This window comes from Lissotriton vulgaris, chromosome 2_1 (genome assembly GCF_964263255.1).
Source record: "Lissotriton vulgaris chromosome 2_1, aLisVul1.2, whole genome shotgun sequence".
Lineage (NCBI taxonomy): Eukaryota > Metazoa > Chordata > Amphibia > Caudata > Salamandridae > Lissotriton > Lissotriton vulgaris.
In genome coordinates, this window is record NC_141687.1 from 1,642,371,426 (window position 1) to 1,642,391,638 (window position 20,213).

Consider the following 20,213-nt stretch of genomic DNA (forward strand, 5'->3'; position numbering starts at 1 on the left):
AGACAAGCTGAGGATTTGGAAAATCGAAATCGCGGGAATAACCTTTGTCTTTATAGTCTTCCGGAACACATTGAAGGCTCCAATCCCACTGTTTTCTTTCAATCCTTTCTTCCAAAAATGTTGGATCTTCCTGCTTCTTCTAATTACAATATTCAACGAGCACATAGACTTGGTCCGAAAGTATCTACCAAACCCCGAGGTGTCATCATGCTGTTCCAACAATATACTGACCTTCTTCAAGTTTTGTCAGCTGCCAAATCTAAAAAGCAGATCACCTGGGAGGGTCACCGTCTATTCCTTTCACAGAACGTGGCTAAGGCAACGGCAGATCGCCGGAAAAAGTTTAGATATGCGCCCACAATTACATGCTCTTAATGCCAGATTTGGATTGCTTCATCCCTGCCTCTTCAAGGTAACCTATAAAGATAAGACTATGACTTTTGAAGATCCACTGGTTCTGCAGGAATTTCTCCGCCAACAAGGAACTGACGTCATGGACACTTTAAGAATTGGTAAATTTGCCAGTTTTAACTTTTGCTTCTTAAATTGTTTTTTTGTCATATTTCTTTCCTTATGTGCCTCTTGTATACTTTTCTGTATTGTTACTCATCATATGTTTTCTGTTCCCCTGATTACTCTTTTTCTCTTCTCATTTCTCTACAGGTGTGCTCCCTTCCTATTATCCCCGATTTTCCCTATAGTCATGTGAGTGCTGTATTACATCGGATGTTCGGTGGCGTTTGCTGTTGTTGTTGTCGTCGTCTTCTGGCGTCGTCACCCCCGTTTTTTCGTCTGTATTTGTAGGTATGTTTTTCAGTCATCTGTTCTTGACTTGTACTGTCTTCTGTTTCTCTATTTTCTTATCTCTCCTTTTGCTTTCTCTCTTCTTCTCTGCTTTTTGCTTTCCTCAACTTCCTCCTTGTCTTTCCATTTCTAAACTATGCTCAGCTTTACATTTTCTTTCTCTTTACATTCCTGCTCTTACTCTTTTATATCTTATTTTTTTCTCAACAATTTTTCTTTTTTGATCTAGTAAGCGTAATGTATGCTCATATTTTTTCTCTGTTTTACTTTCCGGGTTGTCACTTGGAACGTTAAAGGTTTAAATAACCCAATTAAAAGGCAACAGGTGTTATCCCATTTGGCCAGGCTTAAAGCTGACATTGCCCTTCTCTAGGAATCTAATTTTCAGAGGCTGAAGCCTCGAAACTCAAACGTTGTTGAGTGGGACATGTATTTAACCAGTTGGCTGCTAGTGGTTTTCCCCTCCTGTGTTGGAAAGTAAGATTTATCATTGTTCATGACAAGGTCAGCTCGTCATAAGCACAGCTCCACTGTGCCTCATGACGAGCTGAGCTCGTCATCAGCAGCGAAGGGGTTAATTCCCCTGCTACGGGTAAGAAAAATGGTGTTGTGATTTTATGCCATAAAAAGGTGAATGCTTCTACTGTTTCTCATGAATGCGATGTTGATGGTCGTTGGTTTTTTTTTTTTTAATTTTAATTTTTTAATTTTTAATTTTTTAATTTTAGTTTTGTTATTTGTAATGTTTATGCTCTTACCGGTGTTGATAAATTTTTTGGCCTGCTATTTCGTGTAGTGTGGCTCACTGGTTAGAGGCGGCAGACCCGAGCGCAGAGGACGGCCCGGGACCAGGGTTCAATTCCCGGCGCGGCAGGTTTCTGGACCAAGGTCAGCGGACTCGATAATTCTCTCGCCTCGGTGCCCACTCTGATGAGCGATCACACTCGGCAACTCTGGGCATTAGCTTGCCTCATCTTCACTAACGGCCCCACCAGACCACCGGGGATGCCTGGTCTCACCCTGGAGATACCCATTAAGGGACCATCTCTCAGGGAAGCCAGGAAGGGTTTCGCAGCGGTCGAAGCGCCTTGGGACCCTACGGGTAAGTAGTGCGCTATATAAATGCCTATACATTTATTTCGGAAAAATTGGTTAAACTTAATGATGATTACATTATTTTTGGTGGTGATTGTAACCAAATTCTTGACCCTATTTTAGACAGGAACTCCAAAGTTCAATTTTCCACTTCTAAAATGCACTCCCAATTTACTGCCTCTATTCATCATAATGCTCTAGTAGACATTTGGAGATTATGTCACCCGACCTTAGGGAATATAGTTTTTATTCTCTTTCCCATCACTCACAATCCCGTATTGATTATCTTTTTCTAAATAAATCCTTAGCTCAACATGCCATTCATTCTGACATTGGCTCTATTTTAATTTCAGACCATACACCTGTTTTTGTTGATATCGATCTCATTCCCTTTTCCCCCACCCAGGCAGATGGAGGTTTAATAATTCATTACTCCTCTACCCCACTTTTTGTACTAAATTCACTGCTTTTGCCACTGAGTTTTTTATAATTAACCAAACCCGATTGCCCTTTTGTTATGGTGTGGGATTCTTTTAAAGCAGCTGCTAGTGGTTTTATCATTAATTTTGTCTCACAAAAGAAAAAGCTTTTAGAAGCTCAATCTGATCAACTTCTTAATAAAATCAAACAACTTGAATACATCTATTATAGCTCCAATACTGAATCCACACTCAAGGACCTTATTGATGCCAAATCTACTTTTAATAAATTTACCACAAACGCTGCCATAATTTTTTTTATTAAAATGTAACTCCTGTTGTTATGGTGATCAGAATAAAATGGGGAAATTATTAGCCAATTATCTTAAAATACGGAAAGTAAGAACAAAAATTGATTCTATTCGAGGAACTACGGGTGTTTCCTTATTTAAAGAGAAAGATATTCTAAACAAATTTGTCGCTTTCTAGAAGAATCTCTATACTCCTGAATTTACTCCAGACTCGGCTCATCTTCTTTCCTATTTTCAAACTATTCACTCACTTCCTTCGGATCATGTTGATTTTGGGTCCCTAGAATTTGACGTTTCCCTTGCAGAAATCTCTCATGCTGTTTCTGTGCTACGACATGGAAAAGCTCCTGGTCCCGATGGTTTTACTGTTGAAGTTTACAGTCATTTTGCTTCCCTTCTCTTACCAAAACTATTACTTTTATTTCAATCCATTTTTTTACTCAGGCTCTTCCCGTGGTACATTTCAAGAAGCTCTGATTTTGTTTAATTCCCAAGGACGATAAAGACCATACCCCATGCAAGAACTATCGCCCTATTTCTCTGGTAAATACTGATTAAAAAATGTTGCCAAAATTTTAGCTCTTAGGATGGATCCACTTCTGCCTGATTTAATCGGTCCTGAGCAGTCAGGTCTTGTTAAAGGACGACTTTCATCTGACAATTCACACGTCTTTTTCAATATTTTAAGTAAGCCTCCCTCGCTTTCTCATCCGTTGGCCGCTATCTCCCTAGATGCTGAGAAAGCATTCGATAGAATAGGTTGGGATTTTAAGTTCCAGGCTCTCAAGTGGGCAGACATCCCACCTAAATTTATTTCTCTTATCTCCTTACTCTATTCTGGCCCTCGGGCGTCAATTTTTGCAAATGGTATGGTCTCGGATTATTTCGCATTTCAGAGAGGTGTTAGAAAAGGTTGTCCACTGTCCCTTTTATTATTTGTTTTAGCTTTAGAACCCTTTCTTACTAAAATTCGTCAAGATGATAATATCTCTGGTTTTCATTTCGGTGCCCAACAAGTTAAACTTTCGGTTTACGCTGATGACATTCTTTTATACTGTTCTGATCCACAATCTTCTCTTCCTTCCTTCTTGCAACAAGTCTCTTCCTTTTCTGCTGTTTCTGGGTATCGCCTTAACGTCGATAAATGTGAACGTTTGCCTTTAAACCCTCTTTGTCAAACGCACCTTTTTGAACATTCTGGTTTCTCTTGGAAACCATCAGAGATCAAATACTTGGGAATTTGGTTTGCTCCTCTCTTGTCCGATACTCTTAAAATAAACTTCGAACATATTACCAAAAAATTGAATGCTGCTATTACCCGATGGAACCCTCTCTTTTTCTCTTGGTGGGGCCGTCTCAACTCAATTAAAAAGATGCTATCACCACTTATACTATACACTATTTCTATGATTCCTATTCGTATTCATGCTCATTATTTTAAGTGAATCGATTTTAGTCTTCTTAAATTTTTGTGGAAAGGTAAACGTTCCTGTAAAGCCCTCCCTACCTTGAAGAAAGATAAATCTACTGGTTGACTTAAATTCCCTGATTTTAAAACCTATCATCGAGCCTTCTCCTTGAAACAGGCTACCCGTTGGCTCTCGACTGACCTTCAATTGTATCCTTCTCTTTGGCTTAAATTAGAATCTTCCTTTATTACTCCCTTTGAGTTTCGCGTTATCTTATCCTTTACATCTACCATGGCCTCTCTTCGGAATCCTATCATTTCCCACTCTCGCAATCTCCTTATTCCTTTTTTGTCCTCCTCATACCCCTCTATCCACGCAACTCAAGATTGGTAATCGTTCCATATTCTGGAAGACTTGGTATTCCCGTGGCCCGAGTTAGATTTCTCAACTTATTTCTCAGAATCAACCTCTACCCTTCACTGACCTCCAATCTCAATTTTCCTTACCTTCTTCTTCTTGTTCACAGTATAATGCGCTTTGTCCTATTTTTGTTTAATATCTTCAACCATTACCTATTACTAATGACATTCCCAATATATTTCAAGCTATATCATCTGCATTAGTTCATTCCCCTTCCACTTCTTATCTCTAGAAATCTATCCAATTTTCAGAATATAGAACTAAATCCAAGATTGAGTTGGCCTGGGAAAAAGATCTTTCACAAGATTGTCCAATTCCCTTTTGGGACAAGTTATGGTCGAAACTTCATAAGACCTCTAGAGCTGCTAATACCACGCAAACCCATTTTTTTCATTTATAATCGGATTTTATTTACTCCAATGATTTTATCGACCTTTTCCTCAGACTCTCCCTGTTGGTTTTGCTCATGTCTTACTGCTGATCTAAAACATATGCTTTTTGAATGCCCTCCTATTCTTCAGTTTTGAAAACTTGTTTTGTCCCAAATCCAAAATGTTTTTAACTTTCCTCTCCCCATCTCCATTACCAACAATTTTCTAAGATCACTCTCCCCTCAATCACCAAAACATTACACACTCATAGACCTTTTGATAGCTATTGCCTTTCATCTCATTGCCTCCAATTGGAAACAGGCTAATGATGTCACCTTTCGCTCTTGGTGGAATGCGGTTTGTTTTCAACACCGCCTTGACACAAATGATGTCTCTCCCATTTCCCTGGCAATCAAACGTGACCTCCTTTGGCTTCCCTTGGCCAATTATCTATCTTTAGTTGCCTCCTCGACAAATACCTCTCAAACTAGATCAGATGAGGTTCAAAATCCATCATGATTCCCCCAATGCCTTTTATCTTTTTTCACCAGTTAATCACCAGTTATTTGTTTAGTATTATTAAGTTTACGATATTATTTCTTTATGTATAGTTCGATGAACTTCTCCTCTGTTTTTATTGATGCTTTATGATCTCTTTATCATTTTATATTTTTATTGTATAATCTATACGGTTATATCATTTTGACTCTTTCTTCATTTTTCTGTTCTTTTGGTTTTAATAAAATCAAATAAAAAAAAATGCAGCTATCTCGGTGGCTCACCATCTGAATGGGCAATTGGGGACCAAGAGAGGCGATGCTGGGACCAGTACTGATATACTGATTCTCAGGAAGAAAGGGAAGTAAAAGCCTTGATTTGGCATTGAAGTATACAAAAAAATCTACAATCAGGATTCAGCAGTTAAACCAGCAAAACAGTAAATGTGTTTCTAGACTAAGCAAAACAGTATAGGTCCCCTGGTTGATTTGGCTTTGTTTTCACACACTGGTGGGATGGGAATATCTCATGAATGGTAAATGTGTGTACCCCTACCATGATGGACTGACTGTATATGAAATTGGTATCCTGACTTTTTTCGGTCCTGGTGTTTCAGTTATCTAGAATGTGCACAGAGTCCTAGGCCTCGCCTTGGAAAAATGTGGTCCAATGATGTGTTCTATCATCCAGAGAGCACACCAAGCGTGCCCTTGTAGTAGCCATACAGCTACTATCCATGTCCAGGGGGAATCACATAAAGCTGTGGTTACAGCACACTGTGTTTTGTGAATCTTTGGTGAAACCAGATCATTTTCTTTGTATCAAAAGAGTGCAGTCTAATGACACCTCTTGTGTAAAATTCCACTGTTAGGCGAACCCCTAGATCCTTGTGCTGACAACCTACGAGCATGTTGAGTGTGTATGTGCGAATTGAATGTGTAGCATAAGTCAGTTAGTAGGACTGTGTGTAGTATGAAAGTACAGGGGCCAGTGAAATCCCTTCTGGATGCCCCTGGTTGAGCATTACATGAAATGGAGGATAAGCACAGCTACCATATTCAATAGAAGTGTACTGCCTATATTCCTGTGGCTGGAATTGGGAGGCCAAGACACTGAAAAAAAGAGAGGATGGAGAAACTGCTTCCCACAGAATTTAATAAAATGAGGACATTGTTAGCAAAAGGCTGTAGTTTAATTCTTCCTGAGATCTGCACATTGGTGGATGGCAGGCAGTATGAGGGGTGGAAATGCAATTTCTGTTGTTCAAGGTTAAGAAGTTTCTAGGCAGGGACTGCATTTGCGTCTGCTGTGATTGTTGATTCAGGAATGCTGATGACATCTAGGTGCAGATATCTCACAATTCATGGTGACCTTATTTTCAATGCTCCTCCTCGGGGTCAGCCCCATTGTCTGCTTGCTGTACAAGCCATCCTTTTACAAAAAGCATTGTATAAGGAACAACCAAAAAATTACATTTGAAAAATAATTTCTGATGCTTTAGACAGTCTATCCACATCTTTTCAGGAAGAATTGGGATTCAGACCACCTAGCTCTGCTCCATTTCCAAGTTCTTCTTGCCCAAGGAATAGAGTGCGCTGCAGAATACCCCAAAGACTCGTGTGTGACAAAAGTCTGTTGTCTCCTAGAGGTGAGGGGACACTGCCTGTAGTCTACAGTTTCTGTGGGAGGGGCCGAGGGCCTACCTAGAAGCCTACCTGCATGCTAAAAGTAGGGGAGTACCTGGCCATGCAGGAGGAGAGACTGTCCAGGAGGAGAAACCTAGTGTGCTCCCAGCATGAGGAACACCCAGATAAAACTGAGTATAACAGAGAGTGAATCCAGGAGTGACCTGTGCTTTAAATGAGACCCTTGGTGACTGTGCAATTCCCGCTGTGAACCGTACAAAGACTTTCTGAGAGCACGCATCACTGTCGTCTAGGACTCAGCCGACAAGAGCCCAAGAGATAAGTGCAGCCGCTGCTCCAAGTCAAGTCAGGAAGAGGAATTGCATTGCAGCTGATGAAAGAGGTCCCGATTGGTCCGAAGGCTGCAATTGCTATATCTGAGCACCTGTCTGCACATGGGCTGCCTTAATGACGTAGTTCAGTGGTCCCTGTTCCAATGCGAGGTCACCGGTGCAGCCCCAGCAGTAGTTAAGCTGCCACTGCAAGAACTGCAAACCGCTAGAACTACAAACACCAAATGGTGTTTTTGGACATGGCTGGCATGCTATTTGTGATGCTAAGTGCCCAGATGAAGTACTTCAATGAGGAGGTCTGATTTTTGAGTTAAGCTACTCTTAAACCTGGGCATAGTTGATAGTTCCTCGAATCTCCAATCATTACTGCCTCCTCAGTGGATGTACTAAAAGTAATCTTATTTGTATTTCTGGTTAACATGTTTTATACTTGGCTGAGCTTATCGATATAAAGCTCTCTGTGGCTCCCACGCTAAGCATGACCTGAATAAATTCCAAGACATGCAAATGTAAAATACTGACACTGTTCTATAGTATTTAGCTGTATTTATTATGTTGGCATGAGCAAACATACTGGTAATGAAAATGATGATGCAGGGACCATTTATAAGGGTGCCAGGGAACCTGATAGGGAGAGGGACAGAGGAGGGAGTTCCTATGTCTCAGATTTTGGTAGAAACTGGGTTGCTGGAATCAGTGGGTAGGGGCCTGTAGATTTTAGGATCTTAGGACCATTGATAAACATAAACCTTAAAGATACTAGACAAATTCCTTTCTACATTGCTAGAGTGAAATGGTAAGTTTTATATTGAGGAGGCCAAGTTTGCATAGTCTTGGAGAGCAGAGTAGCATGCTTTGCTCAGGGTATTTTTGCCATTTGTAATTCTGGAACTCTTGAATGAGGAGGGATGAGGTTTTGTTGTTTAACAGTCGGGGGGATATTGTCAGCTTTTCTGCAAGGTCAGTTGATGCCTTTGTTGACTATAGTAGGCAATGAAAGATTATTTTAAAATGATGCAAGCTTTCAGAGTGGCCAATGTTATTTGCTCAAAGTTGGGGTAATATAGTTGAATTTTCATTGCATTTCAATGACACATGCATGGGTGTACAGTAGCATTTTCATGGGTGCCAATAATTATCTTGGAATGCATTTTATGAGGTTCATCCATTTTTGTGTGCTGGAAAAAAACCAATAAAAAGATTCTCAACCTATAGCAGAATAGCAGGACCTGGACCATCAGGAAGTACACTGGCTTGTGTTTTGAAGACAGCACTGTTTCTCAAAAGTTTTCAAAAAAGAAAAAAGTTTGCTGTGACCAATTATGTCAGCATATAAAACATTTCTGCAGTTCTCAGTATCACATCTACAAAACCAATGTGGTCATTGTGTGATGAAAGTCTAGAAAACACATTCTTTTCAGATACGCTCTCTGCACACATTCAACAGCTCTTTTAAATCGGAGTCTTAAATGACTAGCCCGCTACCAAAACGGTCATTTGGTTCACTGATTTGCTCCTCAGAAGGACATGGCGATTTTGAAGCTAGAGGGAATTCGACTGGCTAAAACGCAAAATCCCAAGGTCTTAGATGTTCCAGTTTCACTCTATGAGCCCTGCCATAGCAATACGAATACTCATCTCCAATTTATATGGATTGACTTGTTTAATTGCGGTCACTTTACTTAGACCTTTTTATGTAATTTATTGAAATGAACATTATTTTAATTGACTAGGTGATGTATGTTATATGTTGTGGCTTTTTAAATTGTTGTTCTATGTAATGCTTTTAAAGATATCTTTTATCCAAATAAAGCCGATTGACTGACTGACTGAGAGAGAATGCTAGCAATATCATCCATCAACTCTGAAGAAGGGTTGAGGGCCTTTAGATAGCAGAGAACAGAAGAAGATTGCTCTGAAAGAGTCTCTGCTACCTGTCTTGAGTAATTCTGGTTCAGTTTTACATGGTGGGTTTTAGGTGGCTTGACATATTGATGTTGATGGTGGGGATTTGGGGGGGGGGGGGGATTTGGAGGAGTGGAAGAAGATAACATCTACTCCATCTTCCAACAGGCCACGCCACCATAATATTGTTTAGAAAATATTCCCATAATATGCTCAACACATTATCAAATTGTTTCACAAGAACATGTACGGAAAAGACTAATGAAAAAATGATGTTCCTAACCAATTAGTATAGTAGAGTAAACAAAATAAAGTAGTTGCTGAGAGCTGAGAAGGGCTGCTGTCACAAAAGGACATGCCTGAAGAGATGTGAAAGCATTTCATGTTTGAAAATTTCAGCTAACATGATAACCTCCTTCAATCAAAAAAGCATTCAAACCTTGTGGGTCTCCTCGGCATGCTTCAACATCCTTCGCATGCTACGGAAGATCTTCTGGTGGATCCCCACCGAGACCAGGAAGACCGTCACCCAGGCACTCGTCACCAGCCGACTGGACTACGGCAACGCCCTCTACGCCGGTACCACCGCCAAGCTCCAGAAGAGACTCCAGCGGATCCAGAACGCCTCAGCCAGACTCATCCTCGACATCCCACGAACCAGCCACATCTCCGGACATCTGAGAGACCTTCACTGGCTCCCCGTCAACAAAAGAATCACCTTCCGCCTCCTCACCCACGCACACAAAGCCCTACACGACCAAGGCCCGAGCTACCTCAACAGCCGAGTCAACTTCTACGCTCCCAAACGCCACCTCCGATCAGCCAACCACGCCCTCGCCGCCGTCCCCCGCATCCGAAGAGCGACTACAGGAGGAAGGTCCTTCTCCTACCTGGCCGCCAAGACCTGGAACTCCCTCCCTCCCGACCTGCGCCTGACCCAAGACCACCTCTCCTTCAGGAAGAAGCTGAAGACCTGGCTGTTCGAGCAGTAGCGGCTCCCCCCCCCAGCGCCTTGAGACCCTACGGGTATGTAGCGCGCTCTATAAGTGTCACTGATTGATTGATTGATCTGCATAAAGCAAAGGGACAATGGGACAGTTCCTTGAAGGTTATGGCTCACGGTATCTTTTTAATTACACTGTTAATCTAGGGCGGGGGTCTCCAGCCTTTTTGGTAATTAGAGGTACTCATGTTCAATGAAGATCATCATGAGCTACTAATATTAGTGCTGTAATAAGTGACCAGGCCAGACAAAATTATGATAGGGCCACCACTACAAGATGAACAGCAGTGGTCACCTCAGTGCATCAGTTATGGTTGCCAGCATTAATGTTAAAAATGCTTTATCAATTTGGAATACTTCCACCTAGATAATTCATGAATGAAAATGTGTTTATAGAGCACACAGCTACTCTTGAGAATGTCAAGGAACTGGAATGCATAACAGCCATAGATGCCATATGATTTATCCCTCAACTATCAGCTTTGAAAACATTTAATTCAATCATTTTTCTACAAACATCAGGTTATGAGTTGTGAAAATACACACATTTTTTTTTCATATACACACGTTTTAATTTTGCTGTACATATTTTACTACAACCCAGCAAAAGCTTCTAATTTAGTTGATATTCTTCCATGTAGGTGGAAAGCTACCAGTAGCTCACAACCTACTCATTGAAGAAGCCTGATCTAGGGCAAGTGAAGAATAAACCGAGCTTCTACATAAGCCCTAAATTTGGGATGAAGTCAAGGGTTTGGTCTAACAAAACATTTAGAACTTCACTAACCCGTCCCTCAGATCACACTACAAAATGTGTTAATCCTGGCTTTCCGAACATTTTCTGTATCTACTCTTAATTTAGTACCCATCATTATCTGTGTGCGTTACCTTTGTGATCTGCGTAGTCGTCGTGCTGCTCGTGGTCTCTGAGGTAATCGTGTGAGCAGTCAAAAGAACACCAGGGTCCAAATCACAATGACTATCATCCATCTATAAAATAAGGGGCAAACATTGCTGAACAACAGCATCAATTCCCACGGAAAAAACACAAAAATCAAAGGGAGAAGATTGTGTACAAAGAATACACCATCCTGGAGTACTTTGGAACTAATAGGAAACATTAGCTGTGAACAAGAACATGAAGAAAGGGATTTAACAGCGTAAGAAAACATGTTACAATAGACTGGTGAAGAAACGTAGACAGCTTTCTGGCAAGACAAACATAATACTTCCTCACACAAAAGCCCAAACGCAAAAGAAAACATTAAATACTACGATCATTTGAGAATTGCTCCTTTCAGCAATGAACAGGCTTCAAAGGCAGATGTCATCGACACTACTAAGATTCCACATGCACACTATGTGATGTTCCAACTGCAGGAGTGGGCTGGGCATGTGCGAGGTCTAAAAACACACAAAGTGATGCTTCAAGAGACGTAAAGCTGTGTCGTTGATATTGTTCACACATATAGATAAAAGGCCTGACTGCTTTACAAGCCTAGAACGTTAACAACCACAATATAGACTATAATGTATTCGTACTAATGCAATGGCAAGACTCAGACATTTAACACTTACAAAAACAATCTGCTGCACGGTAAAACCATTTAATATTTAAGAGTGGTTGTACAAAGAGCTCACCTGCGCAGCTTCATAGGTGATTGTTTTCGTTTCTGTGTGGACTAGTGGGACCTCTTTGGTTTGGATCTCACTCTTCATCACATTGGACACATCAGAGATTGTAACAGTCTGGGTCTTTACTAAAGGGGGCTAGTAAAGAGAAATTAAAACACAAAGTTGATGATATGCTGGCCTAAACAATAGGAAGATACAGTAGCAACACTTTTTCTGTTACTTTTAAAAAGGAAACCCCTTTGAACTGTAATATGAGAAATCTAAATTAAGCTAATGAGAGATTGTCCCATTTCATCAGGCAAAAAGAGAAACACGTGACACAGGGGGTTCTCTAGCACACACCATGGGAAACCCTAAGTTGCATCTACTACGAAATCAATATATGTGGCTTAGGGTGTACTGATCCAATATGTGAGCCAGATACGGAGAGAGTACTGGTAACATGAAGGAGCTGACAAATTATGCAAACCAAAGGTACTGCGGGGAGTGACTTGTTCTCTCATATTTTAGCCCCTTAAGAACTGCTACTACTTGGAGATGGACTAGGGAACATTACTCAGTTTCGGTGGTGAATATCACAAGAGAGCTATCAAACAGCAAGTATAGTTGATACGGAGAACAGCTTGGCCAAAATGGACATTCACACCTGGCATGAAGCCACCATCTATAGAGCAAGTTATGCAGTTTGAATGGGAAATAAATAGCCTGGGCTGATCTTCGGTAGGGGGCCCTTTGGAAAGTCTAACCTCTCCCATCCACAATATGTAGAAACAATGACATCTAATGGATATCTTAATAAATATAAATTATGCTAGAGCAGTAGACATAAGACCAAAGCATGTTAATACCTTCCAGGTGCTCCTAGCTTAATAAATCTCTTTTAAGTTCTTTATTCTCCCCATCTTCCAAAACCACTAAACAAAAAGAAATTAATTTACTTGAGTGGACCAGAACGAAAGTGATGAATAAGTGTGTCTTTCTACATAGTGGAGGATTTTAATGACATGTACATATATTTTTTGTGTGTGTATGTGTGTGGGGGTGGGTGGGTGTTGCGGGTGTTTGCAAAGCTCTAGTCACTCCTTTACAGAGTGCCTTAGAACTCGGCGGAAAGCAAAGGAAAGAGTTATCCGTTCACTACATCACTGTAAATAGGGTAGTTGCTTAAGCCTTTTATAAATTGTAAAGAGGTCACTTTAATGTTGAATGTACAGTCATACCGAGTCTTATTCTGAAATTCAGACCTCTAAAGCCCTATTAACCGGAGCTATCCAAAGAAAATGAATGGACGACTGACAGCATAGATGGCTCAAAGTCACAGCAACTCCTTATTCTCTGTTGTAGGCTTACAATTAACCAATGCATTCTTGGAGTTGTAGAATTGGCTCATTGCATTGGAAATAATTGGAAAAACAAATATTAGTAAAAAAGAAAGTTCAGAACTGAAAAAGACGTGCAGCCATGACACAACCAAACCAGCTCAATATTAAGCTTCCTGCCACAGAAGAAAACATTTGATACAGGAATAGAAATACAGACGAACCATTTAAATTGACGTTTGTAGTTTAATATGCCACAGAAAAACGTATCTATAAAGCCTATATAAGATCCAGCAGTGAATACATTAGTCTTAATTGACAAGTCTAAGTATCTTCCCAACTATCTTTCATGTAGTGATAAACTTGGAAACAGCTGTATAACCAAACATAATGACTTTAGCCCTTTCCCCAGACTTCCATTTTTTCAGTCTCTGGCGTGGATCATTATGGCATAGTGACAGCAAGATGTTGGAAGAAGTCAGGAGACTGCATAGAGTGCTGCAACGCCATTTTCCTACAGTGGAGGGGAGGCCAGAGTGACAATAATTTGTCTCGCCTCTAGAATCTTTCAAATCTCCAGAAATTCTAAACAGAAGAACAAAGAAAGATCTTCTCTACAGTATTGAAGAAATATTCTATGCTTCATCATGCACCCTACTGTAAAGTTTAGATTTAGCTCCTGATGACCGAGAATAATTCAAGCATGTGACTGTGTGGAAAATTCAATGCTGGACAATACTCTACGGCAAGGTGAGAAAAAGAGCTAGGTCATCGATCTTAGCTTATGCTCAACCTTTACCTGTTAGGTTATTAATTAATTGAATGCAATAATATAATATCACATAACACCCATGGCTGCTAGAGGAAACTAGTCGATTTCAAAGGAAGACAGATGGGTCATCAGATGAATGATGGCTGTCCTCTTGCATTTCATAGATGGTGCTCTCAGGTCAAAGTTTGTTTTGTTTCTCTATAAAGTTCTTCTTTTGTTGGGCATACCAAAAATCGTCCTCTAGCTGGAACATCAGACCTGTAGATAATTTTTAATACTAGCAACAATAGTGAATCACACGTTCCACAGTTGAAAGATACTCTTAATTTAAAACCGAAACACTAAGAAAAGTTGATCCTGATGAAAGAGACGTTAACACACTACAGTTTTCTATGGCAGAAAATTGAATATGATGCGCTACATCCATGCCAGTGTAGTACAAGCCTAAATAAGTGTGATGGCGTTGACACAGAGCCAATAGTACTGGAGACTCAAATATGATTTTACCAGATGACCACTTCATTCTCGTCCTGTCTTTCCACAAGTGAGGAGAGAAAAGTGAATCTTAGAGGAATTATATTTATAATAGCTTAAGCAAAAGGATTTCAAGCACCACATAACTTGTATAGTCCCCAATTTCAGGAGTTCTCTTAGTTATAATCTGATTGTTTAGCAGAGTATGTGGAGAGAGAGCGTTTTAGGCAGCTTAACTGGTCGATGCTTGTGTAAATCTGACCACTTTGGCTGGTTGAGAATCCTTCTCAAATGAAAGGAATCTTTGCTGCACTCAAGCTGATAGGTTGCTTGCTCGTACAATAAACATCAATTATGCATGATTGGCAGCTTCCCTGTACAATACATCTCACTTTTTCAGGAAACGGAGAAGAGATGATTAACAACCATCAGTGAACTCGCAAATAACAATTTTGAATTAGATTTTACATTAACAAAATTTGGTGATGAGGAGGGTAATAGAACCACACTGTAGAGTGTACCGCTAACCCTATACCCAAGGAACAACACTCTAAGCAAGTGGAGGAAAAAACTCCCAACAGAAAAACAATTAAGAAATTTAACTTTCAGCTTAATATGAAGCAAACTGCACCTCTTGGTGGAAAATGCAAACAAGGAAGAAGTACATAATAGCTTCGTATTTCTAGGGGATGAAATGGGTCAGTGAGCAGGCCACTCCTACACCCGTGGAGCACAAGATTCTTTTTAGCTGATGAAATGAGATTTCCTGTCCTTTACTAACACCAAGCTTTCCAAAAAACTATTTGAGAATCTAAAACGTTGATGTATGGGTTATTTGTATCACTAGTCTGGTGAAAAGATTATTTTTTTGTCCCTTCACAACATTTTCCTTTGCTATCTTCATGGAAAATTATAACTAGTTGTTTAGAAGGGCTCCTTATTGAAAGACAGTTTCAATTTATTAAGGTCCATCTTTATCACACTGATTGTTAAAAAACAAAAGATAAATATCAATTATTTGCAGTGTCAAAGGACTTGAACCGCTTCCCCAAATAGGAGACACATGAGGTGGAGCTCCTCCTTGGTTCCAAAACCAAATGCATGGCAAATAACTTATCTGCAATCCACCCATAAAAATCAATAAACAGAACATGGCTTTTTCAACTAGTGTCAGAAAGGTTAAGTTTCAATATCCGAAGAGGAAGCAGATCAATGAGGAACAATGACAGGAAGCGGCACAGTGGCATGCGACTATTCTAGTATCCCATCAACAAATGCTTATTCGTTACTATCACAAGAGAAAACAATCACCCACTAGTGAAAAAGGCTTCTAAAGTATCTATTTTATTGCCTACTAAATTTGTGAATACCATTACCAGGGCCACTACTATAATTGTTACATATGTTAAAGCCCCAAAGGAAATTAGCTACTTTAATATAAGTGATTAGTACTCAACGGCATAAGTAGGCAAAAGACTGGACTCTTTTGCACCAAACATGGGATGAAAAGGAATTGTGTTTGTTTACTGGCTAACCATTTTAATCAAGGCGTAGTTGCACTTTTTTAAGTATAACTTCCTATTCATGACTTATAGTACATGTGACATGAACGCAACAACACTAATCTTCCCCGTGCTATTAATGTAGATTCCATATATACTCAAGTAATCTAGGTGCATACACCTCTACACCACAACAACCAGCCATGTTAACTAACCCAAAAGGACCAATTCAGGATGTCTGCATAGCAATCTTTCTTAAGAAGAAACCAAACCCTGCGCGCTTGAACCTTTGCTATTGCCTTTATAGACTGCGGAATGGATAAGCGGGCCTGGACAGATGATGAGCCTCGTTAATATGAAGCATCCCACTGAACCTAGTGTTCTGAAGCAACTAAGGTGAGCAAATCTGATCTAGTCTTGTATTTAACTCCTTCACATTCTCAAACAAAGGGCCCCATATCAGAAGGGAGGCGTCCTAGCTTGGTCAACTGTAGCTCTAAGTCACAAGTTCTGAGGAAAATGCTTTTTTCATGGAGACCCAACAGCAATGTTTTCAGAAAACGTGAAGAATCAGGCAGGATTTTCCATGATATTGCTGATCAATACATATCTGTGAAAAACTAGAGAAGCAGTCTTTGCATCACTAGCAGCTTGTCTATGTACAGGCCCAGAAAAATGCTTGAAAAACAAAGTGTTCTACTCAATACTGAGGTTCCAATAAATTATGACACAGGCAAGAACCTGAATTAAAGACTGCGGGCCTGATTGAGATCTTCGCAGACAGGTTACTCAGTCATAACGGTGACGGATATCCCGTCTGTTGAAATATAAATCCCAAAGGACAGAATGAGATTTATATTTCGGCATACCGGATATCTTTCAGTGTTGTGACGGAGTAACCCATCCGCCAAGATCTAAATCAGGCCCCGAGATTTCAGATGGCAGAATTCCACTTGCACATGCTTCACTGTGCTCTTTATTCTTAGGATTCAGTGTGGATTGTCGGAGATTCCACGCTGCCTACATGTTTTCAGCTGGTACTAAAGGAAGAGGCTTCTTTAGATAGTTACTCAGTTGATTGAGAGTGCACACACAGACACACACAAGTGAGGGTGCAGATTATTTCAAGCTTAAAAGCTAGGGTGCAGAAAACTCCAAATCCTGACAGATGATTGAAAAGTTCTTCTCACCACCAAGGTAATTTGGAGCGAAAAGGTTACCTAAAGGAAAAGGAAAACTTAACAAAACATGGAATTCAATTTATTTTTGAAAGGTTAATTTCAATTTTTAAAATCAAAAGTATTAGGGCTTTTCAAGTTGATGCGATGAAGGAACAGTGGCTTGAACAGAACATAAGGCTACATGAACAATTCAAGAATCGGAGCATGCCCGAGTACGATATCTGTTGGCGAATGGGTGAAACAAAAAAGGCAGCTGTAGTTTCTCTTTAGGAAACATTTTTCCTTTTAACTGTGAGAGTTTCCCTTAGCTGTGGGAGTGAAGAGAAGAATAACTGTTTGCCTCCTGCTGGAAAAGAAATTGGCCTACCTGGCCAGATTTAACTCCTCCTTAACTGCTTTAAAAATGGGTTAGTCCAGGATTCTGTTTGTGACGCAGAGGACAAAACTCGCTAGCCTTAGAGCTCGCTTAACAGCATCTCATGGAAAGAGAATAGATTAAATAAGCTTTACATTGCAATGCACCACCTTTTCCCATTAATACCGTACTTTAGAGAGGCATGCTAATACAAATAAATCCGACGGGACAATTGTGTGTTCTTTCCACACAATTAACTGATGCCTGAATACAGCTTTAGTGTGCACGGATTGATTCTTACATTATCACTCGGCAATAAAATATAGGATATCCATTGCATATATCACTCACATCCAATCATACCCACGGGTCAAAAAATGTGGTTATGTTAAAATTAAAATCAATTCATTGTTTAAAGATCTGTTTAGACATTAATAAATGTGTGAAAAGAAGCGAAATGCCTAGACTAATTTCCCACAGGGAACCCAGATCCCAGAAATGGATATTGTGGATGCAAGTGTACAACTGAGGAGGCTTGTTTGGAGGCGCTCAACAGAATATTCAAATAATAAGGATTACCTGCGGAATCATGAAAACTGAAGAGATGTATCTATATGTACTTTTTCACAAACCCCGGGGTGGAAGGGCTGCATGCGGACTTGTGATTAGATGTAATTACACAAAGAAGAACTAAAAGTGTGCAATCCATAGATCGGAAGCGTGCTCTGTGGCAAACGAGCCTCACATAACCTAAAAGGGACACAAATACCAAAGGAAATGTGGGCAGCAATGCTTTGTAAACCTTTCAAACTTGTTAAAAAAAAATCAGCTTTAACAGTCCTACGTGGCCTTGCTGGTGTGGTTAGTCCATTTTCTTGCAACAATAAACAGCAGATTGTGGAAAGGGATATAGGTGGACCTCATTAGTTTGGGAGCAACGATCTTAATAGCACAAGGAATAATAATTGGCATTTTTGTTTGGAAGAAAATTGATGTGAACATGAAAATGTTTAGATAACCTGCATTAGTGTGAAAAAATATAAACAATTAGGAACTCATTTGAGGCTGCGAAAAGAATTGCTCGGGGGAGACTAAGGCCCTGGGAATCACATGAAAATGAAAGCATAAATCCACAACTTTCATGAATAACTTGTCTACAGCGAAATAAATTATAATAGGTCGACAGACTGTGCCAGACACTTCACAACAGAGTCAGAAATCAGTAGGAGCAGCATAAAGACACCATTTCAGATGGTACTTGTTATCTGCACCTAGAAGTCCCAATGTTGAGAAAGCAATAGCAATTACATTCCACAAATGCTCAGCTCAAATCTGAGACTCACTGACAAGCTGCTGGAACTACCCCAAAATCTCTACCACTTCAGAGAAAACTCAACATATCTTCAAAAAGCATTGCACCAAATGAGACTAAAAGGCATAACTTTTCGAGAAGGGCTGCACTTCAGCATTTACCTCTGTTATCATAGGCTATAATAATCCTGGGAATAATGGAATGACGTGCTTCTCGAGATAGGGTTTTGCAATTCGTGAATTATGTTTTTCTGAATATGCAGCTATATACTGGCGGCACCTCACTAATATCTCAACTGTGGTTAGCACATCGTGTGAGTGTTATGTGAAATCATGTCATAACATGTCTCTAACCACTAGTAAGATCGTGTGTAATAGGGGAAAAAAGATCAGTTATATCTTACAAAATGTATGTGTACGCGCCAGGATACTCAAGAGTAGTTGTGCGCTCTACAAATTCCCATATAACATAACATATAACATATATTTGCTTACAATCTGGGTCTTGCACTATACCTGAAAGAAGCTAAACACAAAATACTGTGCGTTTGTAACACTTGTTTTGTCTTATGTTTGGGTACTTAATGGTTATAAGTGAAGTGTTTTTATGTGAAACGCTCTAGGTACCTGCACCTCATTATAACTCATTCATGCCTAAATTGTGTAACGAGATAGCACGCAAAGATCAGGAATAATAAACAACACGTTGTAAAACCTATACAATTTGAATGCCTTTCCTAATAGCAATTATAAAATTTGAATGCCTTTCCTAATAGCAATTCTTTTTAAATTGGGTAAGGGTACATTTAATTTACTGCTATCTAGCTACAACGTCTGAAAAAACAATACCATTTTATTTATTTATACCTATATGTAAGGGCTGTTCCTGAAAATTATCACGACCCATATAGTGCATTCCCATATCGTATTGTTAAAAACTATGTTCTACACATTGTTTGTTACTCGACAATGCTCTCAGCTATGAGCTGAAGCATGTTGTGGGCTCAACGATAAACTCGTGTTCATGTGAGGAGGCCACAGAAGAGGAATGTGTCAGAGGAGTGAAACATCAGTTATTCCCCACTAGCTCAAACACAAAATATGGAGCAAACAATGAATCCATTATCGCATACTCAATCTAGCCTCCAGTTTAACCTCATGTGGGACTTGTCTTTACATCTTTCCTTTCCAATTCCCATCAAGGTCAACTTTGCTATTGCAACCAGCACTCATTATTGTGTATTTTTTGCCTCAAAGTGATCTGGCAAATTTGTTAACAGATCATTCTCTAGGGTTCAAACCCCTAACACATTTACTGGATTAAATGCTGATTTAAATTCAGACCACACTTCTGTGCACAATGAGGATACAAGGACAGTGTAAATGCTTTCAAACAGAGCAACAACCTGATTGGCCTGTAGAAGGGAAGTGGGTGGAAGATATTCTTTAAA

The 20,213-nt window shown here is 39.9% G+C and overlaps 1 protein-coding gene across 11 annotated transcripts in view; it reads right to left on the minus strand.

The window, feature by feature from the left end:
* The window catches only part of LOC147732987 (protein 4.1-like), a 586,946-nt gene that overhangs the window by 152,149 nt on the left and 414,584 nt on the right, over positions 1–20,213 (minus strand). For all 11 annotated transcript variants that reach the window (XM_086957538.1, XM_086957536.1, XM_086957532.1 and 8 more), the window contains 2 exons: positions 11,855–11,983; positions 11,102–11,203 (listed from right to left, as the gene is read on the minus strand). In XM_086957538.1, the coding sequence (XP_086813664.1) occupies positions 11,102–11,203; positions 11,855–11,983 (231 nt within the window). The remainder of the gene's footprint in view (positions 1–11,101; positions 11,204–11,854; positions 11,984–20,213) is intronic.